At 38.6% G+C, this 24349-nt stretch overlaps 1 protein-coding gene across 2 annotated transcripts; it reads right to left on the reverse strand.

Annotated features, from left to right (window-relative positions):
• Nucleotides 1–364: 364 nt before the first annotated feature.
• GPLD1 (glycosylphosphatidylinositol specific phospholipase D1) lies at nt 365–23877 on the reverse strand. 2 transcript variants are annotated; one of them, XM_062618052.1, is made up of 25 exons: nt 23597–23877; nt 20565–20620; nt 19562–19640; nt 16628–16725; nt 15656–15766; nt 15335–15383; nt 14779–14833; nt 13741–13848; nt 12996–13023; nt 12769–12908; nt 11754–11819; nt 11075–11195; nt 10461–10591; nt 9175–9361; nt 8093–8203; nt 6993–7067; nt 6482–6638; nt 5277–5418; nt 4616–4715; nt 4429–4522; nt 3552–3728; nt 3084–3244; nt 2793–2819; nt 2652–2702; nt 365–1296 (listed from the first exon to the last, which is right to left on the reverse strand). In XM_062618052.1, the coding sequence occupies exons 1-25, from the start codon at nt 23691–23693 to the stop codon at nt 1219–1221; spliced, it is 2499 nt and encodes an 832-aa protein (XP_062474036.1). In that variant the 5' UTR covers nt 23694–23877; the 3' UTR covers nt 365–1218. The 2 variants fall into 2 exon arrangements, with proteins under 2 accessions (XP_062474036.1, XP_062474035.1); XM_062618051.1 differs by having other exon boundaries at nt 11075–11198; nt 23597–23876.
• Nucleotides 23878–24349: the final 472 nt, after the last annotated feature.

Here is a 24349-nt window from a genome sequence, read left to right on the forward strand (position 1 = left end):
CTTGTGCAGAGATTTGTAGGTACTCTGCTCCCAGTTCCATCCAGTTACTACTTTCATGAAGTTCACATTTAATTTTTTTTTAAAGTGTCCTGCTATTTGGGCAAATAAGCCTCCAAATAGGTGTTGGAACACAATATACATCAAGCTGTTCATCTTGCCTTTTTTTTTCTCCCCTTAAACAACCTCTCTGAGCTAATTCCTAATATGGTAAGTTGAGATGTGTAATCCTGAAGTATAGCCTTTAGAATTCTGTGCTATTCCACTGACTTGCATTATTTAAAATAAGAATACTGCTTTCTGTTTGTGAAGGAGGCAAGAGAGAAAATACATGTGTCAACAGACTAATGGTAATAATAACATCACATCTTGCTGCTCAAGTCGTTTAATAGATAATTGGTGAACACTGTTAAACCTACATCTTACAAAATTAGTGTTAATTAGTTGAAGACAATACTGTTACCACTAAAGCTGTTAACAGTTCTAAGTTACACTGGTCATGGAATTCTACATAAAAACACAAAGCGTGTCACAACAGTGTCAGCCATGAGTGTGAAAGTAAAAGCATTTCCTAAAACTTGGTCAGTCTTGCTTGTACTTTTTGCCCTGGGAGATCCCAGCTGTTCCACACCCTGAATGCAGACCTCAAGATGTGCTACTGCTTGGCACCCACCTTTCTGTCCGTCTTAGAGCTGCCCCTCCTCCATGCTTAGTATTTTGACAGCAACTTTTTGACACCTTAGAATCGCTGTCTGTATACAGTACACAAGAAATTGAAAATGATTTGCTATTCTTTCCTGGTTTTGTCAAGAAAACACTCAAATCTGACCAGTAAAGAATGTGACCACTGAATATTCGTTATACAGCTAAATATTACTATAAAAAAAATCTAGCTGCCTGCTCGTTTCAGACTTCAGAAAGTTTTTGGTTCAGCTTGCTTGTTCTAGGTTAAGTGATGCTACTGCTCACAACGGAATTAATTTGTGCTTTTACATAACTGCTAAAGCTTTGGTTTGTAAGTCAAACCCCCACGAATACTCATGTTCCCCTTCACTTAAAACCAGTGTCCCTCCTTCCCTCCCTCCCTTAAAACTACCTAGGACCCTATCTGACTCTCTCAGATGTTTGGTTTGTGTTTGTTAAGGGAAGTATTGCAGATACTACAGATATGCTTCACTAAAAGACCAGCCGTGCCCTGGTCTTAAAGGCTACCATGGACTTTCAGAGCGAGTAGATAAAAAGCCTTCCACCAAGGCGTGCTTTTGCTGAACTTCTCTCTGCTGCCACCACCACTTCTTTCTGAAGAGACATGGAACAAGGGTTAGGAAAATGCAACTGCAGGTACATGGTTGCCTTATGGAAACCAGATTTCTTCCATATCATTAGTATCATAGAATCATAGAATAGTTAGGGTTGGAAAGGACCTTAAGATCATCTAGTTCCAACCCCCCTGCCATGGGCAGGGACACCTCACACTAAACCATATCACCCAAGGCCTCGTTCACCCTGGTCTTGAACACTGCCAGGGATGGAGCATTCACAACTCCCTGGGCAACCTATGAGAAGAAATGCCAGCACAACCCACCTCATCAGAATAGTGGTTAATAAAATGATCTGGCAAACAGATTATTTCATTTGGGTAACTGAAAGAAGCCAGAACCAGTCAAATACATCTCTTGCCAATATAAACTGTTCCTCAGGATTAGGATCAATACAGATGAAGCTCAAGTGTGGACTGGATTGGTGCCATAGCAAAAGAACACAATTGCTTGGAAAATGGCCTCACTTGAGCTCAGACAAAAGCCATCAGTGATGCCTGTGTTTCAGGTGTTGGATTATGCATCCTAACCTAGTTTAGAAGCATTCACATTTAGAGGTGGTTTCTCCACTGCATGTTTTAACAGCAAGAAGACAGACACCAGTTGTTGAAGGCCTATCACACACCTCCATAGCCTGGTCCTGAGGCTTTCTCAGTAATCACAGAGAGCCTCACTTCTCACACTGAGAGGTTATGTCAGAGAACACTGGACTCCACTCAGCTGAACAAGCACTAAGTAACCTTCAAGCTGAAAAAAAAAACGTTCCTCAGCATATCATGCAAACAGGGATTGATTTTTGGTAAAAATAATGGTCACCTGAGGGAGAGAAACGGGTACACAGAACATGTCCAGAATCATCTGGCTAAGAACCGGGCCTCTCTGTGCTTGGAAATACTTGACACAGAAACAGTGTTCACTGCAAGTGATAGCGAGAACAGCAAAGCTGTATATGTTATGTGGGTCAGTGCCTGGTTTACTCCAGAGGTGAGCATCCACTTTGCATACAGGTTGGCATGAACAGTAAAGCCAATTGGCACTTACACTTGATTTACCATGCAAACTTTCAACAAACTCCTAAGTTATTAAGATTTCAGGCCATTTTAAAGTGATCTTTCAATTCATGTATCAGGTGCCAGAATTGTGGCAACTCCACAGTTCATCCACCTATAAAATGGTTTTAATTATGGCTGCAGAGAGTCATTAAAACTTAATTAACTATGTAAAGCCTTTAAGACTTTTGCAAAGGGGTAAGATATATTTGTGAGGTGTTGGCTAGCATATGCAAGTGAGGTAGAAAGATGATACGAAGCAACCAAAACCAGTAGTTTTTCTCACCTTTCTTTCAGATTTCACAGTGATAACAGAACTCCCAAATCTTGACAGTTCCTGTAAAATAACATTATTTGTTACAACGCTGTTGTTTGTTGCAATGGGACGTTTTTGTTTCTCTCAGTAGTGTATTTTCTGGTTACTTACCTCAGGAGAAATCAGGACATATTGTGCCTGAAAAAGAAAAAGAAAAGAGAAAATAAAAAGTCAGTGGAGAGAACCAGGCTAGGAGCATAGACCAGTGCAATAACCTTGGCTGCTAAACAACAAAGTAATTCAACAACAAATAGGAGGAGCTGAATCACACAGATTCGTAAGAACATAAATAAATGTTCTGTTTTCTGAAACCAAGTCAGAATGCACTAGATACTTGTACTGGATGTAATGAATCAGCTGTCATTATGAACTTATGCCCTGATTTCTCTTTTGTTTTCTTACCCAGTCCTCTGGACAGGGAGATACCAGTGATTTGCAGTGCTGTGTCACATTCCCTGAGGATGCCTGCTTTCCATTGTAAATGTAAACACGGCCTGCTGCCCCACCAAACAGTATCATGCTGATAGCGTTAGTTCGCAGTGGGGATGTCACAATCATTTCATCTGCAGATATTACAAGGATGACATAACACATCAGAAGTGCAATAATGTTAAACCGAAACACACAAGTTGGCATGTACGTATATCTAGATACCACAACTCCTATTAATGATGACAGTCAAAATGTTTCAATTTCTGACTGAGTTGCTTCGGATTTTAAAGATGTCTCCCCAAAATGCACAACAGAATACTGGTACAAGTCAATTGAGGAAGCAGAGTGTTCAGCACTTGTATGAATACGTAGGTGACCAGTCTTACTACTGCCAAAAGTAAAACATTTCACTTCTGATCTAGATTCATCAAGCTTTACCAAGTCCATCATCATCCAGGTCACTTAAGTGTATATCTCCTCCAAAGTGAGAGAATCTCCTGTCCCCACTGAATGAGCTGAGCAAAGAAGGCTTGGTGCTGTCTGTCAGATCATATACCAGAGCCAGTCCAGCTTGGAGCAGCACTGAGGATATAAAGGAAATCCTAGACAGGCTATCTGGGAAAAAGAAGTAACAGAAGTTGCGCATCAGATAGAGGAAGTTAAGTTTAATACATGGATTACACTGTCAAAAGGTAATACTGGCATTACATAGCATGTAATATAATCTATATAACGTATATAATCTATGTTACATAATTACAGGTAATACTGGCATTACCTAACATATGGCACATGTGTGCCACATGGCATACATAACGTTTATAAGATCAAACATTATATGGTATTAACACTAATTAGCATAGAAACAACCTCTTAACAATAGTACCAGGGGAAAAAATGCCTTCAAGTTAAAGACAGTTTTACGTTTTGACTTTCCTAATTCCTTCCTGCCCACTGCCAGAGAAAGTACAAAAATAGTGTGTTGTTTTAATTCCAAGAAATATGTAGTCTACTAGTAAATCACTTCTACATAAATAATGCAAGGTGGTAATGCTACTAAACTAATTTAAAGAGCTAACTCTAAGGAAGGGAAAAAAAACAACACCGAAGTTGATGCATAGCAGAGAGGAATCTACATGTAAAGCACTCTTGATTACAGAAATTTTTTGTTGTTCTTTTTTTTTAAATTATGAAGCAATTTAAACTCTTATGGACTAAACTTTTATGGAGTTAACTTTTAACTTTTTAACTGTTTTCTGGTCATGCAGAAACAAACATCCCAAAGCAGAAATGGTTTCCAGTTTTCAGGACATACCTGCCATAGGTGCACCCACCACCAAAACTGTCCTTGTGATCCCAGCCACAGACATCACACCACTGGCCAGAGACAAACCCATTCTGCCCATTGCCTGTCAGATTTTTAACACACGTATGTCATTTCTTCAAAATAACACTTTACTTCAAATTATTCATAAAGTCCCACAGTACAGAAGGAGCCCTACCTTGTCTCCAGTTACTGCAAACCAGAGCTTTGTGCTTGGTGGGTTATACCCATACACCTTCCCAACACTCTGTCTGACATCCGATGAGAAGGGATTGCAGCTTGAATTACAATGCAAAATATATTTGTATATGGTAACATATTTTTGTACATTCAGCTAGGATTGCTTCTGAAAATATCTTCCTCCTTTAGCTCGGCATAATAGTGGCTGTCAAATGCTAGAAATCTGTTTTAGTAATTCCCATCCTTCTTCTAACTAGTTACACAACACTGAGAGCACAGACATAGTCTATGTATTTCTTTTATCACTCAGTACATTTTGTGTCTGGTTTGCTTTTAAAAATGCTATCTCAAACTAGGTGCTATCTATAGGTTTATTTTAGGCATGCTTATCTGTCAGCATTTTTGTGTCCCCTCTCCCCCTCCCCAGGAAAACCCTAGAAATTCTTAAACATTTCTAAATAACAAAGACCTATAAAGGGTCTAAAGACACCTTTCTTTTCAGGAGGGTGAAGGCATAAAAATACAAATTTAATAAAAACATTAAAGCAGAACAAGGAGGAAACTTCCTGAAAAGCTGGAAGTCTAATCTATTACAAATCTTAAATACTGTAGAAGTAGGGGAGAATGGAGGAGAGAGGAAGGTGTCTTACACAACACACCTAGCACAACTCTTCCATGTAGGGCTGCCAACCAGCAGCAATGTTATATTCTCCAGTTGGCAGATACCAAGTGAAAATCCAAACCAAGCATAGTTTTCTTCCCCCTTCACCATCCAGTTGGCATCCTGTGCTGACAGAAGTCCTGACAGACCAGAAAAATATGAATTACAACTTGGTGTATCCTGGCATAGAAATATCTGTTAGCAATACTCCACTGATTCATCCTATGACAAGTTTCTATAAGCAAAGTTGTTTCACTGTGCATGATATGGTAACAATTATTGCCAACTTTGCTTGCTCAAGTCTGTAACTGTACTGGCTGGTGAGAGCCTTTATTCAACATAACCTGCTTCTAAATCCTTGCAATAGACTACACAAAGTACATGAAAGCTGAGCCTGCCCTGAACTAGGGATTCCTTGTTAGGGATAGGCTGGGGACAGACTTCTTAGGGATAGGCTGGGAAGCAGCCATGTGAAAAAAGTCCTGGGGTGAGCAGACAACTGTGACTCTCTGACAGCAGAGACAGACAACAGCCCAACAGCATCCCAGGCTATATAAGCGGGTTCATGACAAAGAGATTGAGAGAAGTAATTGCTCCCCCTCTGCTCCTCCATATAATACATAATGTTCAGTCTTGGATACCCCAAAACAGTAAAGATGTTGATAAACTGGAGGGCCCCCAAGATGGTTGGGGCTGGAGCACTTGAGTTGTGAGCATGACTGAGGGACCAGGACTTAGCTTGGAGAAAAGAAGGTTTTGAGAGGACCTAAGAGCAGCCTGCCAGTACCTATAAGGAGGTTAACAAGTAGATAAAGCGAGGTTCTTCCCAGTGTACTGGGGTATTCGGTGCCTTCTGTGCCTCCCATTCCATGGTGGGAGGACAATACACAATGAGCATAAGCTGAAATAAGAGGGGCTCACACTGCCTGTAACAAGACATTTTTTTTCCCTATGAGGACAGCCAAGAAGCAGAACAGCTACCCAGAGTGGCTGTGCAATCTCAGCCACAGCAGGTTTTTAAGACTCAACTGGATAAAGCTCTGAGCAATCTGGTCTGACTTCACAGCTGTCCCCTTATTGAGTACAAGACTGGACTAGACAACTTATGAGATCCCTCTGAACCTGAATTATCCTCTGATTAATTAGGAACAAATGAAGAGTCACAAAAAATATGAGAGGGTTAATTTACTCAATAAATATTACCTTGGTCACTCCTGTTGAAATAAGAGTAAAATGCAACCACAAATCCTCTCTGCTGCCCACCACCAGGTGCATATGGAGAGCCCACAACCAGATCAGCATTTCCATCCCCATCAACATCAGCTGCCAGGAGGGACCAACCAAGATTACAGTAGGAATACTGCAATAAACAGTTAGTTTAAGCCTGAAATAGAACTGAAACCACCAATTCCATTGCAAAATAAGCAATTTACTTCTAAAGACCTATTTTTGTCTGCTTCTGATCAAATTACCCTCCCACTCCCTGCCTTCAGTTTTGTTCTCTTTGGGGCTTTTTTTTTTGGAGGGCTATGCATTTTTCTGTTCATGATGCTGCCTTCCCTTCACGGCAGTACAAATGAATTTCCCACATATAAGCAAGCACCTGCTTTCACGATCCCCATCAATCTAAATTCCCTTTTTTAAGCACATGAGCCCCTTTCCCCTTTATCTCACCTCCTGCTTGTGTAGCCCTGTGTTAGCCTAATCAATATACCTGACATGTTATGGTAACATTTGGTTGAGATGCCAGTCCTCTTCCCTTGATGCCAAAATAGACATACACAGCACCCTGAACAACAGGAAAAGGAAATACAGCATGAGTGCATCTGCATGTCAGCACCAAGTATGAAATCCAAGACAAAGCACAAGGAGTGAAACAGTTCTGCAAGGGCTATTTACACAACTGCATTTTCCTCTCGGAGCCTTCTCATTATGCTATCTTTTTCACTCCAAATTTCAGAATACCCATGCTGTAATGGGTACTGCTATAACCAGACAACAGACTAGAGAAGTACATTTTCATCATACTGTGGGTAAGGAGCAAGGATGGTCATTTATATATTTATATATATTTATATATATATATTTATAAGTCATTATACACAACTCATGTGGCTTAAATTTTGTTATATATTATTTACTGCAATGACACACAGTGCAACACACAACAGATGCACACAATTTTCCAAGCTAATAGGTCTACATAAAAGCATTTATGTTTTTACTTAGGCAGCTAAGTTAGTTTCTGAAATTCTGAAAAGTTTTAAGGTTAATGAATGTGGTTTAAACCATAACATTTTGCCTCTCAGTTTGCATGGGCTGAAAACAGTCAGGGACCATTACATGGGCTTATCTAGTAAGCTGCAGGTCATTAAGCCTCTGTAACTTGATTATTTTAGCTAGTGTGCCTGTGTTCACATCACATTTTAGATATCATCTGTTGGCCTGTGACAGCAGTTGACAATGCTCAATAACCCATGAGGTCTGTTCTAGACTCTCTGTTCCTAAATAGAAAGGGTACACTTGTATTTCATGAATGGCTCCTTACATTTTCAGCACATGAGTGATGCTAAGTTGCAGTCTGATTTGGATTTCTAATGTGCAAGAAGGCCACTGAAAGAGAAGTACAGATAGTGGTCATTGGTCTAGTCAAAGTACCCATAAAGTTTATAAACCCTTGTGTTTAAGTTACAATGTCATCCTGACGAAGAACAGAAATTCTCTTTCTCATTTTAGTGTTCAAAAAAATATGTATCAATCAAACTTTTCTGTTTGGAGAGAAAAATTTCGAAACCACCCATGTGTGTGGCTTACTTTGTAAGTAAGAAACTGAGATCCCACAGAAGGTGCTCCAATTGCCAGATCTGGTACTCCATCCTCATTGAAGTCCAGGACTGCCAAGGCAGAACCAAATCTTCCTGAAGGCTGAAAGAAGAGGGATGGCTCTCATGAAAGTAACAGACGTTTTCAAGACAAAACCATCAAAACTTAATGCACATTCACAGTTGCAGCAAAGAGAACAGGAAACAGAAATGACAAATATCTATCCCAATTCCTAATATTTTCTTAGCATCACCGTTCTTCCAAGTAGTAACTGTCATACTAACATATTAACTCAGAGTCAACTGTTCTGTTTGAGCATGTGGAGATGCTAAAATATAAGGTAAGTGAACACCGTATGGTGCTGCTTGGGTATTTCCTCTTCTGAGCCTAGCATACCATTGATGTTAAGCTTATGATCTTTGCTGTTAACAACATTATAGCTGAGAGCCGCTAAAACACTCTGTAAGAAGACAGCAGCTGTTACTCTACAGTTTATACAAAACAGATTAAAAGGAAATGTATCTCATCTCACTCTATTCTCTTCTTTCTAAATAACGGTATTTTCTACAGAGGATGACTTTCATTATTCAAAAAGATAATTTGATCCTGCTTCTTGGTTACAAGCCAGTTACTCTTAGTAAAGACAATGATTTTGTAAGAAGTTATCAATTAATGAAAAAATGCTTCAAATGAATGGACATTTACACTGAATTAATAATTTTAAATTTAAAAAGAAAGGAAAGAAGGGAAAATCACAGTATTTTCTTAAATGCAGGGACCCAAATGACCTATACTGTGACTTACAGAGATGTTATCTCAGTTTTATTCAAGGGCAGATTATGTTCTAATACCCACTTATCTGGAACAGTAATAAAAGCGATCCTACAGATCACCATTGCTTTAACTGTTCCTGTGATTTACTTCTTTTTCCTGAAAAGCATACAACACCTTTTTACCAGGAGAAGTATTTCAGGAATAACCCTCATACGTATCAATGATACTGCTGATCAGTCAAAATTTATCACATTTTCAGGCAAAAATATTTAAGTGGCAAGTATGACCTGATCCCTCACCTGATGACCCTGTAGTATCTGGTCAGCTTTCTCATCTAGATCCATGTCCTCTGGTGGCAACCCTGACTGGTTGCCATAAACCACATACACCCGTCCTATCTGAAAATGGCCCAATGTGCTGTACCCTGGGGCTCCAACCACCAGATCTTCATATCCATCCTGGTTCAGGTCAGCTGAAATCATTGCCCTGTACAGCAAGGGAGTCAACAAAAGCATAGCATTAGCTTCCAGACTACCACAACATTAGCAGAAAAAAAAAACATCTACTTCTTAGTAGACTTGGGTTTTGTATTTTTTATACTATATATATGAAATTAATGCCTCTGAGATCTGTAGGAACTGCTTTTTACTCACTGACACAAGGCACCTGAAAGGAATCAGAGCAAGGAGCACAGAAAAGGGCTGCTTGAATACGACACAGAATAGAAAAGATGAAATTAAATATCTTTTTAACTGAACTTCTGATTTAACTCATGGAATTAAGAGTAGAAAAGCAAAGGGATCACAGGTTTCAGTAACATGTTGGAGCTTGGAGAGGGAATGTGGAGAGAAAATAACTAACTGTTACTTTGGATGGTGTGAAGTAAGCTCAAGAATTAAATCTTCAACTTTTGAGTCAGAAGAAATAAACCAAGATGAGTAGCAATGCAAGTTTATTTTATTATTCTTCCTTTCTGCAGATCAAGCCAGAAACCCTCTGTCAAAGTGACAGAACACCCCTTTTTCTGTGTCCTGAATATACCTTTGAACTCCCCGCTAGTCCCCTGTTTCCAAAAAAACTCGCTAGGCACCATCAGTGATCAATTCAGAGCAGGCAATTAACTCTGCACAAACATCAACCCACAACCAAAAAGGGCTAAAAATGTCCCTATACTGTTCAGAAGTAGAGGCAGGCCTGGTTCCAATTTTGGTTCCTTCCATTCCGAGCTTGATCACACACAGAGCATTGAGCTCCTTCGCTAAGGAGGGAACGTAAAAAACTATGAAAAGACAACCCTTCCAAAGAAAAAGGTTATCTGACTGGAATTCATATCTGAACGGGAATTTTGCTCTTGATACAGTTTTATTCAATACCAACACAAGAAATTTATGTTAACATCTGAAAGAAAGGTTTTATAGGTTATCTTGTTCTGGACAGATGATGTAAGCCATTCAGCCGGATTTGTATGCTAACTGACTTGGACAATCACCTTTAAAGAGTATCCAAAAAATAAACATTAATATTTTCGAGGATACTCAAAATTTTCAGAAATTAAGAGGGAAGTAGGAGGAAAAAGATTACCAACCATCCAAGTCTAGCATAGGGTGAGGTCAGAAAATATGAAGCTGCTGGCTTGTAGATGTGGTTAGAAGACTTCTGATGTGTAGCTCTCCAGACATCAGTTCTAAAAGCATGGTTTAGCAAGTGGAAGGAATTCTGAAATAAAAACAATAAAAAGACACAAGAATGGTTAAAGCACAGGCTGAAACTCTACAACATTATGGAGCCCCTCAAAAAACAAGTCAACAATGGTAGAAATCACCATGTCGATCTAAGTGGAATCTGATTCGAGTCACAAACATTTTAGAAACAGAAAAATATATATGCTCTAAATGGATCACTGCTAATTATTCACTGCTGTGCTTTTCTGGGACTTCTCAACCCCAAAAAGTGATTGTATGATCCTTTAAAGTGTAAATACTAAAGTGTGAATCTAATCTCACTATACAATGAGCAAAGTGTAAAAACTGAATATTTACAATGTACATATAAATATATGGCGCTGGAGTCTCCATGAAGTGAAGCCAGAGGCTATTGTTAACATCCACCTTGCTCCATTACACAGCATTTCAGACAGAAATTAAAGCAATTCTACAAAGAGCTGAATTTTACCTCTCGTGTCTGTCACTTCTCACTTACTTTTACCCAAGGTTGTATACTGAAGTGAACTCCTCTCTCTGTATAACTTATATTCTTTTCATGTCTTTCTGTAAGCAAGGAAGTTCTATTCTTCTGTTGTTCATGTTTTGATTGTTTGTTTCTGCTAAAATAAAGAAGGCAGTAATATAACAATTAATATAACTGAATTAACAACTTGAGTATTTTACGAGAAAGCTAGAAGAATTGAACATATTGCATGCAATCAGCTGTCCTTTCCTCCCATGTATAAATGGAATTTTCAAGACATACCAGTTAAGCTAGTTTCTTTTGAGATGTCTGCTAGAGGAATACATACACTTGTATCCTCAGCTACAAACACCTGAGTTCCATTATTTCTGTATATAAATCAGGAGAGAATTTAGCTATGGTAAGGGTAAATATGAATCAGTAGGTTCACAATTAGCATAACAAATAGCGACAACAAAATAAAGTGTGAAGACCTAGTATTTCAAGCGCTAGATAAGTATTCTTGGGCTGAAAAGTGAAAGCCTTTCCTAGATTCTGCACAGTTTCCCTATACGAAACTTATTTATGTTAGAAGAATCTCAAATTCACACAAAAAGATAAAAGATCTCTAATTTTCAATAGTACACTGTCCATATTAGCAGAAGACTCTCCTATCATCAGTAAATCTTTGAACCTTCAGAACTATACTTACATGTAGTTGTCCTTGTGCTCACTTGTGCAGTTTATAAACAGGGGGTTCTCAGGCAGGAAGCAGTCACTAAAGAAATACGCAGAATGCATTGTAAAGCTTTTCCCGCAATGGAAGTGAAAAACTAAAAATACAACTTTCATCCTTACTGATTCCTCTGTTAGAAGTCATTAGTTTTCTCAAGAAAACCTGCTTATTCAAAATCAGATCATTATAATCTTTACAAAACCCTTTGATATTTATTTTAATGATCTTGATAAAGTTCAGTATGAGTTTCACATCTTTATATAACTCTTAAAGGAAACACTGTAATATGTTATGCTAATTATATTAAAGCACTTTTAATGAAAGTGCCATTCTAGAACAAAGAACACAACAGATTATGCCATACTGTATTTCAAGCATCATTTCCCAAAATAGATGCAGTGATATTTTCCATATAAATGCATGGATTAATTGCCACTGTTGGTCTCATAAAGTTATTTACAGTAAGATTACACTTGTAACACAGCAGTACAAGGTTAGAACTTCTATAAAAATATGATATTCTGAGTCCAAGCCTGAGCTTCCAACACTACAACATGTATACTCTTACTCTTTCTGATCTTATCATCCTTAAGTGTCTGAAGGCATCTTCACTGGCTGATGACAGCAGTCAGAAAGTGCAGCCACAGCCACAGCTCAGACTGCCAGGCAGAACCTCAGGACATGGCTATGCAAAGTTTAAGCAAGCCTTTGAGTATCTCTCAAAAAATGCTCCAATTTTTCCCTATTGCGTATCAGCTGGGCATACCAGAGCCTTCCCTGGAGAAAGTAAGTGTGAACATGTAACAAATGCAAACTCAAGGCCTGTGTAATCCCACGCACAAGGGTAAAAGACAGCCACAGAAATCCCTTAGTCCAAGGAAGGATTTAAAGCTCAGCACCATTTCTACGAAAGAGCCTGCCTTCAGAAGAACAATTAAATGGGTGTCAGAACCTGGTTACTGTGTTTCATATTGCAGGAAACATGCTATACCTGGTTCCATTCTCTAGCATATGGCTCGTCAGCTCAAAAATATTGTTTGTCCAGAACGCCATGTCATCCACTCCTCCAAGGAAATACTCATGGAACTTCTCCACCAGAAATGGAGATTTACTAGCATATGTTGGAAAAAGCTAAGAAGCAAGCAACACTCTTAGTAAGATGGATTACACGGTCTTCTTGATATATCTTCGTTTTTATAAAGAAAATGGAAAACAAACCTTCCCAACAACAAGCCTTTCTCCATGCCTAAAAAAAATAAAAATATAATCTTTAGAAAAAAAATTGCTTCATTTAATATTTAATTATTTCAACAGTTCTTTTTAAGGCTTCTGTATGGTAAATACTACACAAGTCATTACATTTCCTTGTTGGTTGTTAACATGTTTTTAGAAGCTGTAATGTGAGGAGTAATGATATTAACTTTATTGCTCCCCTTGATTTGAAGGGATTCAGAGTGTTTATAAATGCTGCATGACTTGGTAATTAACTGAAATAAATAATACAGTTAAGCTGTATAGGATATTCAAAAGTAGACATTGCCAGATATCAAAAAGCTCTTTTGACTTATTCTTGGACTTGAAAGGATCCACATAAAGTGTAGGTAAGCCATTTATTTAGGTATGTACATTACTCCTTCAGTACATGCATATTACATTGCAACATGGCACGAGGCATGTTGAAGACACAGCTGCTCTCAAATAAATAGGCGTAAGTATGTTAACTACATAAATGCACTGAAGAACTAAGATGCTGAACCTGTGGTGTACTAATGAATTTAACAGCCACTATGCAGTCCAAAAGTGTATTCGAGCTATTAAAAAAATTCAGGCGCTTTGTGATTTGAGGGTCTAGCAGGTAGTTTACATTGCTGGCCTCAATGCACAAGGCATTTCAAATGAGATTAGCATAATTTTCCTATGTATGTTTCACTTATGAAAACCCAGACAAAGCTATTCAACTTACAGTTCAAGAAACAGCAGGTAAGTACAGTCAATAATTGTGCTTTCAGTTATAATCTCTCTTCCATAAAATTCCTTATAGATAGCTGCTAGGTCTTTGACAGGTACATACCTAAAACCAAGATGAATGTATTATAACAGGAGATTTTGCACATCACCTGATAAAAGATTAAAGCTTGTGTAATAGCAATAGCCTGTATTAAAATATTCTAAATTTCAAAAGACTATAGAAGTTCATGAACCCTTACAAATGCCAGAAAGAGCAGGATTATGGGTGCAGTTATTCGCTGCACAACACTCTCCTCTTGTTTAGTTCAAAATCAGAAACCTGTAGAACTCTTTCCCTGCAACTACTGCTTGTAAAGTTTTCACAATTCCCACACTGGTTCCTGGCTTGGTGATCACATAATCATGGGGGATATCCTCCAAACTTCTGCTGTACGAAACTTACTCCTAGCCAAACAGACATTTCCCCCAGCTGCTCCTTCTGCACCTACATGAACTACATCCTACTTAAGCATAATTACTCAAATGACCTATTTTATCAGCAGAAAAAAAAAGCATGTGAGTTTTTATTTCAGTTAAAAACTGAGAAAAAAAATGTGTACATCTAAACCTGCTGCTTCTTTTTACACTCTTAAACCTGTCTGAATTCCACAGCGTTTATAACCATGAGCATCCTCAACTTCCAAAAATTTAAATAGAAATGTGAGATTTATTTAACTAATTGCTAGGACATTCCAGAAACATTTTTCACTTGTTATTTTACACATAATTACTTGTGATTTCCTTCAGAGAGAAATAATTTAATCTTTCTTGCAGTGTTCCTCCAAGTAAATCTCTTTTTTCTTCTGTCCTTGCAGTTTTTCATGTCAGGGAACAGTAAATATGAATATAAGAAACAACCAAACTCAGAAAAATTCCAATAGCCACAAGGGTTTTTTTGGAAAGAAAGATAAAGGACAGCATTTTGTTAAAATGCACAGTGAGTGTGCAGAGTAAGCAGAAATAATTATTAAAGAAGGTAACCTCACTATCTTACCAATTCAATGCCAGGTAACTGAAGTCCAGCTCAAACTGACTCAGTACATCTCCTCCTGTGAATGGAAGAATGAAAAAAAAACACAAAAAACAACAAACCGAACTCGTGAAGTATCTACCACAGATAATAGAGGCAACGAAGCTACATATGGTTATGCTATCTATGCATGTATGACAGATCCTTCAGCTAAACATTTAGAATACATAAATGGTTTACCTGAACACATGCTGTATATATTATACTGCCAGAGGATAAGAAAAATGTAAAATTTGGAATCACAGTAGTGACTCCATTTAAACTTTAGCATCCTTTAGCCTGTGTTTTGGCTTTAATGCAAGTCTCCATATGCCCTATTACATCTCTTGAAACATGGAGCATGAGACCAATTACAGCAGGGCTTTGAGGGCTATGGGGGAGAGTGAGAACACAGTGTCCATTTGACTCATTCTTGGCTTCTGCATCAAGACAGGGCAAGTGCCACAATCACACACTGTGACTTTGAAGAAGACTAGTTATTCCAATAGAAGAACATACAATCAGCAAACAGAAACATTACCAAAATCACCAACATTGTGAGCTTCTGAGTATGAGCCATGAAAATCAATCTGTAGAAGGAGAAAAACAAGAGAACTGCCCGTTTTACACATCCTTCCATACAAACATATGAGCTGAAACAAACTCTTCAGCAGCTCTGACGTTTACAGATCCCAAACCTGACCAACTTTGTTTTGATGGAGCTTGTGACATTACATCTCTTTGAAAATCTTCCCAAAACAGGGCTCCAAGCTTTTCTTTTTCCTCCCCACCAGAGTCCAAAGCTAAGCTATCAACTCCAATAAATTCAGTTATATCAACAAATAAAATAACACAGGCTTACTTCTCCCATGGCTTTTAGAAATCCTTGGTCGATGCCCAGGCTATGCCAGCTAACGTCTGCCACCATATGTGAGGCAATTCCAAACAAGAAAGCCACCAGCTTCTCTGTAGCCTACACAACAACAATCCACTTGTAGTAATGTCAGCAATTTTAGTCCTGTCTTCAAGAAGAGGTAAGCGCTTTATGTAAGTGCATTATAAAAGGATATAGGTGAGAAATTCTTGCGATCCAAGAACTCAGCATGACAAAATGTTGTCCACTCATTCCTTATTGTTGGAGTCACTTTTTGTGACTTGAGAAACTTTAAGCATTTTAGACAGTCCAAGGCCAGAATTACATGGTTGATGTTGGGGAAAATTTGTGTACCACAGGTTAGATGTGCACTAAGGTGTTTCTCTGGACTGGGGACAAACAGTTCCACTTCAAAGGAGTGAACCCCTCTGTAACCATGAGGGTTGTGCAGGCACACAGGGTAGAGACAGCCATTCCGGTGCAAGACCTGTTCATAAAAGTATCTGCCCGAATCATAGAATAGTTTGGGTTCGAAGAGACCTTAAAGCTCATCTGTTCTCCTTGTATGTAGCTCATATACCGTAAACGAGCAAATCAGGACTAAATTGAAGATTTCTCAAGTGAGAATTCTAGAAGACACCTGGTTTCCAAGTTGCAGTCACTCAACCAGATCTGACAATAATGCAAAACTACCAATCACATTTGGACAAAATTTGGACCTGAGAAATGTATCACAAGCACCAGACCACACTAGAGGTAACTGACAGACTTCATATGGAAACCACAATGTTTATGTCTGGTAAAGATGAAAACAGGATTTCGAATTTTCCTGTATCAGCAGACACTTTAATTTAAAACTATGTATTTTTCCTACACTTTCCAAAAGACAAAATTGCAACAACAAGTGAAGGTGAAGAAAACAGCAGAATGCAATGTTAAAAGTTAATGAAATTTTCTTACCACTTCCCAAGGCTGAGGATAATTCCTTCTGATGTAGTGAATACTTGCATTGAGAAATGGTGTCCAGTGAGTGTCTTCAGACACATCATGGAATATTCCTGTTGCAATAAAATTATAGAGTATTTAATTTAATCTTGGGGGGGGGGGGGGGGAGAAAAGGCGGATAGGAGGAGCAGAGCAAAAGAAAAAGAGGAGTTAAAAAAAAAACAACTTGTTTTCTTCATGGGGAAAAAAAAAACCACCCAAAACAAAACGAAAAACTTTTGTTCAATTTCATATGTAGAGATGATACATTTTGAAATCCGCTTATATGAGAAAAGCCAAATGAGATGTATTTTTATATGATTTATATTGTCAAAAGAGATACTAGATTTACCTTCTAAGGGTTTGAAGCACCTGACAATTTTTTCCCTGCTCCCTTTCTCTGTGCCTGTAAGTAGGTACAGTACAATGAAAAACTGCCTTCCAAGTGAACAGGATAAGGAGAGCTAACAGAGAAGCTGCTGACTAAATGAATGCATCAAATTGCTTGGCAGAAAAACTGATGGTCAATGCAGACAACTCAAAATACTCAGTGCAGACAACTGAAGCTTTGGGACAGGTATCAGTTTCCACAGGGCCAAAGAGGGCTATGTCATCACCATTATTTTTAACAGAAAGACAAACTTGATAAGATATAGTCAATGCAGGAGCAGAAAGAGTCCAAAGGAAAGCAGGAAAAATCAGGTTTTCCTCTGAAGCATCAATTATTACTCTCACTTGGATTTCTGCAGAGGAGATTATGTAGGATCTAACAGTGACATTGCCTAAAAATTTCTGTGTACCTACATAAAAGCTAATTACTTACAAACTGCACTTAAATTACCTACATAAACTGCAAAGTGGTGCTGATGTGACAAGACCAAGAAGCACACACACTATTAAACTCTCTAAGGGGGAAGGTGGTAGGCAGGAGGTTAATTGTTTGGATCATCAATACACTATGAGGACAAGTATATGTTTGCTCACACAGAACTGTGAAACTGCAGAAGATTAAGGTATATTAAAAGCTGAAACTGAGAGAGAAGATCTTGTGGTTGATTCAGTTACCTCCTGGCTTCTTGACATTTTACAGTGCAGCTGAACTAGGTGACATAGGGATGGGATTTGCTAGATAAAAATTCAGTGTTGATAGAGCAGACTTCTACATCTAAGCTTATCTCACACCTGGAAAGCTAGTCTGGATGACTTTGCTCTTGATCTAGAGGCAGCTCAGATCTGCAGAGGTACCTATTTCTTCCACATTGACTAAGGAGACTGCTGGTAAGTGGTGCAAGTGTAAAACAAGGCAAGACATATCCCAGCTTAGGTGAAGGAATGCAGTTTGGAAGCTGCTCTGATTTCTGGCCTGGTATAAGGCAGAAGCCAACTGTTACAAGGGAAAGATGAGGTAGATAAAAGTAACCAAGTTAAGGCAGGAATTTAAGAAATCCCAGGAGAACATCTATCCTGAAAACAAGGCAAGCGAGTCAGAACTTTGTGACAAGATGTTAGCAGAGCCAGGCAGAAGATCAGGAACAGTGACCTGATGAGTGACGGGAGACCAAACCAGCATTAAATGCCAGAGCAGAGGGGCAATGCGGATGTGAACTAAGCACCACGACATATTAGCAGAGAGGATCCCCCGTTCAGCAACCTGAATGGGCAAACTTGCCTATCAGGACATAAATAAAGCAGCCTATAGTTGGCATAAACAACAGCCAGCATCAACACCTAGGACCAAAAAACTACGAGAAATCTAGCTGCCACTGTGGGATTTTGAGACTCCAAGAAAAGCAGGCAATGAGAAAAGATGGGGAAAGTTTATTTGGAAGAACACAGGATTTCATAGTTTGAGGCAGAGAAAAACAATACCGAGATAAGCGGAGGCACTGGCACTCAGCAGTAAAACATATAAAAGATGAAGCAAACCAAAGATTCTAAGAACACTTCGAATTTAATAGATCTGAATTTGCATGACCCACTAAAATAAACCACCTCCTGCACTTTAGACTCCAAGTATCCTCATACAAACTATGTACCATTGCCTTGTCTCTGGTATCTGCCTAAATATCCTAATACCTTGTTGCTGGAGGACAGGCTGTCTTTGTCCCATTTGCTAATTGCTCATTACCCTGATTTACCACTTCAGTAGCAAATATCCTGAAGCAAGACCTAGCTAGCTGTTTTATAGCTCCAGAGCTGCTGGAGAAGCTGATTATGATCAAGAGCTGACCTACAAAAGCTGAAAAATGAGGGGACCACCTGCAAGTCAAGACATCCTTTTTACAGCCATTGCTACAGACCGCTAAATTTGTAGTGCACTCTTTAGATCTAGAAGCAGCAAAACTAAGATTGATATTAATTGCAAACAGGAATCAGTAAAAGGCAGAAGACAGCAGTCCGGAAAAGAAAGGCTTTAAACTGGGATGTTACTAACATTCCCTGACCAGCAAGCCCTATGCTATTTCATTTTGGGGCTTTTTTTTTTATATCCTCCTATCATCTTTGTGACTGATTTGATAGGAACAAATACTTCCTAGTAGAGAAATCAGCTCTAGGCTTTCTCCTAGACTTAGAAAAAAGAGATTTTTATCCTCTCAGTTTCTCCCCAAGACAGTACTCAGTAATCTGACCTAATTCAGTCAAACAGCATCCTTCTATCAAAATCCCCTACCTGTTAGTTACATTTACTCAAAAGTTACTAAAAGTTCTAAAAACATTTTCAAACGTATTAGTTTCTTACAAAGTTCTACAAAAAGGCTCCAAATACTAACACAAGTACTGGATGTTTTTGCAGGAAGGTTTTTTTTTTGCCTTACTTCATTTCTTACAACACAACTATTTTTAACCCTACTAAATTCAATAAGATTTTCACATAAAAATACAGTTGTTACAATATGGGATTTTTCTTACCACTTTTGCAGATTGAAGGATAAAAGGCATCAGGATAAATGCTCCCAGCCTGAAATGCATCTTGGTGGTTTAGTAATAACTGGGAAAAGCATGGGGGAAAAAGGAATCAGAATGCTACTGCAGAGAACAAAAACAGAGTTTACTGCCAATATCTAAGATAAAATACTGCAAGATACAACTATTATCTTGGTAAATGTTATTTCAGTGTCATCATCATCCTGCAACATTCTCTCCCCCCCCCCCGTAAAAGAATCTAAGCTAATCAGTATACACTAATTTTAAAGGCCATTTAGGAAAGTATTCATACACTCTAACATAGATGCTGGTGAAGTCACCTTCTGAAGGCGCTCTCCTCCTCCTGGACTAGATAAAAAGCCTGGGCGGCTAAGTCCCATCCTTTGACTCACAGCGCAGCTGTCTACAGTGGACAGTGTGAATACTCACTTTGAGTGATCTCCTACTTTGATGAAACACTGAGTTATCTAAAGTGGTCTTCTTTACATTGTTCTAAGATATATTAAAAATGTTTTAAACATAAAACATATTTGCATTTTGTATATGTGTTTATGAAAACTGCCCACATGCCTGTAGTCCTCTGCTTAGTACGGCCACGAAAGAAAAAGCTATTTGCACCAATCAGAAATCAGTGAATTATATATGTGGTGGACAACATTCGAACCTTGCTGTCATTTTCCTGACTTTATGTTTATTAAATCGCCTTTCCAAAAGTCCTCTACCAATTCTTCAAATACAGCTACTCATGGGGGGTTTGACTTCAGAAGACAGGAAAACATGCAAGAAAGCATTGTTATAATTGCTACATATTTGCAATAGTATTTAGGAGTCACTTAATGTTCAACAAAAAAGATAAAAATACAGCCCAGGCACAACTTTTACACACATATTACTGAGAATATACAATAAAGTTATGAAAGGCAAGAAGACAGACCAAGAAACATTCACAAGAAAGGTATACACAATTAAGCAATAATATCCTTCCTACCTGTCTATAATTAACATTCCTTTCGTGTTTAATGAAAAATTCCAGAGCTCTATGTGCTGAAAAACAACATATTGAAGTATTGATTTACTGTGGCCAGGCCTGGGTTTTGTTAGAAGCATTATCAAAACCAGAATAACTGCATTGTTATACCTAAGCCAAGTCACAAAGGTGCATAAAACATGATTTCTCAAAAAACTCTGTACTTGTGAGAGGGCGTCCTTTCTCATCTACTGAGATAATAAGGAAATGCTGTTTCTATGGCACATCTAGGCACTGAGGTCTCATCAGTCTCTCGAATCCCCAGCTCCCAAGCTGACCAACAAAGCTGAAATCATAGAATCACAGGAAGGTTTAGGTTGGAAAGGACCTTAAGATCATCTACTTCCAACTCCCCTGCCATGGGCAGGGATGCCTCACACTAGAACGTTTTGCAGGGAAAAGACACTCCACATCCAGAACTGAGCTACCACAGTGAACTGCATGATGACACCTATAGAGTATGAAACAGAGTCCTAGCTATAAAGGACTCATGTGAATTGTATTTAAGTTTCATTGCTGCCCTTAACATAGAAAGATGTACCTCAGGAATCAATGCAGATGTTTTAACAGCTTGATTAATTTTTAACATGTATGAAAACCAACAAAAACCTAAAGTCAGCAAGGTAAATAATACTATCTATTCACTGAATATCCAGACATTCTTGCTGAAAAAATATTTATTAAGTATAACACGAGTATGAAGCAAACTGACATGAATTTCACAAAGTCTCCTTCTAACAATGTTAGATCCCAGAGATAATCTACTTACACTCCTGTAAAAATACCCAACATTGCCACTAAAATTATTCAGTTGAAACTGTACACATGGGTTATCATCTTGCCTTCCCACACAAAGTTTTACTTCTCACTTGAAGCTATTTACAAACTAAGACTGCTCAAGATAAGCCAGAATATGCTGAATTTAATTTGATCCTTACCAAATAAATCACCAAAAATAAAAAAATCCCCAAACCCACTCTCATTCTGGAATAAGATCTATACAAAACTGTGTGGGTTTGAATGTTCTTTCACTTTGAATTTTACCCAACAATCTAAACCATCCTTACTCAAATATGTTAAGATACCTTAAGGACCAATCTTGCACCAAAACAGGAACAACTTAAAAATAATAATAAAAAAGTCATCATTTTTCTGCTCAGCCATTTCAACACACATCTCTGTTTCCAGTCTGGGAGAGTCTCAGTTTGGCAGTTTGCTTTTTGTGTCTCACATTCCTCCGTCCTCCCCCCCGACTTCTCTCATTACTCAAGTGGGCCCATGTCCTGCAAGTTCATATTTACATTGAATATTATGATGGATCCCCACAGTTCCATGGAGCAGGTCTGATAGGAGCCCCTGGGGAGGAGGAGCCTCCCCACTCAGACCTGCCCTCAGCCACAAGGCCATGGCCAAGTAGGACATGGCACAGCTCTGCTGAGTACACTGAACATGATCCACATTTTGATCAGGCAGTTTTTAACCATTTTTGAAAGTACTTTCAGGAGCCTGTCCCCGATAGATTTCAGTGCTGGTTTTGAGTCGGAGGAGTTCCTTTCTACAGTTTGTTGTGGTTTTTCTTTCTTGGAATACTCACTGTTTGGATTTGGCAGTAACTTTCAGCATCTTACCATCATGGACTTTTATTTGCACATTAATTAAGGCACTGACTGCAGCAGCATCAGAGCTGATTCCAGTTTAATGTTATTTTCTGACAAATGAACAAAATTGGTTGTAAACTATGACCAATAGTTCAGCGTACACTACTCCTCAGGCACCAAGATCTTTAAATCATATAAATGCAGGTTTCCTGCAATATGCTTCCTTGAGTAGAAAAAATTTTACTGCTTTGGAAGAGAGCCATAAGCTCTTGTTTCTCTTTATAGCTTTCTTGCAGATACACTCCATTCTTCCAAATCTGTTATTCCAAGGTTTCAGAAGCCCGTACTCAGTAATTACAGCCCCAACATTGCAAAGATGCTTGTGCTTGCTTAACCTCAGGCACCATAATTTCTCCTATGGGTTTCTTGATATTGTCTGGAAAAGCAAATGGTTGCAGAATACTGACCAAGGGTACAACACTTAGTAAGGGAACATAGTCTCAAATGAATGCTATGAATAATCCCAGCCTTTAATTTGTTCAAAGTTGCATGCATTTAGTATTTAAAGTCTGAGAAGATTACCTCAATAGAGACAACACCATACATTTTACCATCTGTCATACGTCTTACTCTGTTTGTTGAGCAATGGATTTAGAATCAGAAACAGAAGAGCAAACAATTAAAACAGTCAATTCATTATGAGTAAATATTTCAGAATAACCTCACACTACTCAAGAGTGCTCTTGCAAGAACTACAGCAGAAATCAGGTATTAAAAGTAACATATGCAAACAAGAAATTCAAACCAGGAATATTCCCCCCTCTTTGATGTTCCTTCAGTTCTTTCCTTCATTCTCTATAAATCTAGGCTGTTCAGGCTACAGATAGCAACCTACCAGGAAGAGATACAGAACAGTTTTTATTATGTTAACCATAGATACAAACACATTACAGCATTTGATCTATTTCATGCAGGCATGGCAAAATTAGTACACGGTGATTTGAAAACAGAGCTGCCACAAATGGTCTCTGTTGTTCTCTAGTTTAAATATAACAATCCCATGAACTGTGTAAACTGTTCCTCTTCTTTATCCAAACCAAACCCTGTCTGCCTACGACTCACAAACATTCCAGTTACATAATGCCTGTGTTTTAGAAGACGGAAAAGTACGCAACCACACCGATTCAAGCATTTTGCTTATAAAACCAGCAAAGTTTTGAACTCCAAAACCAAACTACTCATCTATTCTATGTATAATTCACTTTTTAATAATATATATATATAATGCTCATTACTTTAACATTATTTCCTCCCTTTGCTTTCCAGTCAAATCAGGATTTACTTCTTCCTAAGAAACAAACAAAAACACATGGAAATCTGTTCTGAATATCTTACCTATTTCAACGTGTGTTGAAATTCCACTCGGGAGACATCTTTGACAGAAATGGCATAGTATAACCAGCAGAAGAGACCAAATCTTCAAACCACCCATGATGCTAGCTCAAACTGCAATTTTTTCAGAAGCCTGCAGAAGTAGCGCTGTGACCTTTGAAATGTGGGTTATGGAGCATGCCTTTTCTTTCAGATATATTGCTGACACAGCAAGTAAATGTTGTATTTGAAAGGCTATTTTAGACCAATGCTTTTCTTTACCTCAAATTAAATAATTTATATATATATATATAAATAAGTAATCTATAGGTGTGCTCCCACCTGTGCAATTTGGGCAGCATAACTGCCGTCACTGCACATGAGAAGTGAGGTTTCTGTTAACATTCAAAGCACGGCAAAGAGCATCCTCCCACTTTGCCCAGTTCATGGTGCACTTGCCTTACAACAAGTGTGACAAGCGTGTCAGATTTCACGAAAACTTAAAAGCCAATTGCCAAAGGAGCATTAGTAGAAACACACTAGCTCCCAAGTTGTAGGCAACACAAAGTCCTAAGTTTGGTGAGCTGACAGCACATTGCACACATATGCTTGGGTCATATCCAGACAGAAACCCCAGCTGATGATGGAAATAATGGCAGCACTCCTGCCACAGGCATTGCCATTAACTTTTATGTGACTGCAAAGGCTGGGTGTGCTGCAGCTCCGCGCCCCCGCAGACCTGACCCTGTCACCATGCCAGGGCACGGCTGGCACATG

This window comes from Pezoporus occidentalis, unplaced genomic scaffold (genome assembly GCF_034315485.1).
Source record: "Pezoporus occidentalis ecotype Australia unplaced genomic scaffold, CSIRO_AGI_Poc_V1 ctg2, whole genome shotgun sequence".
NCBI lineage: Eukaryota > Metazoa > Chordata > Aves > Psittaciformes > Psittacidae > Pezoporus > Pezoporus occidentalis.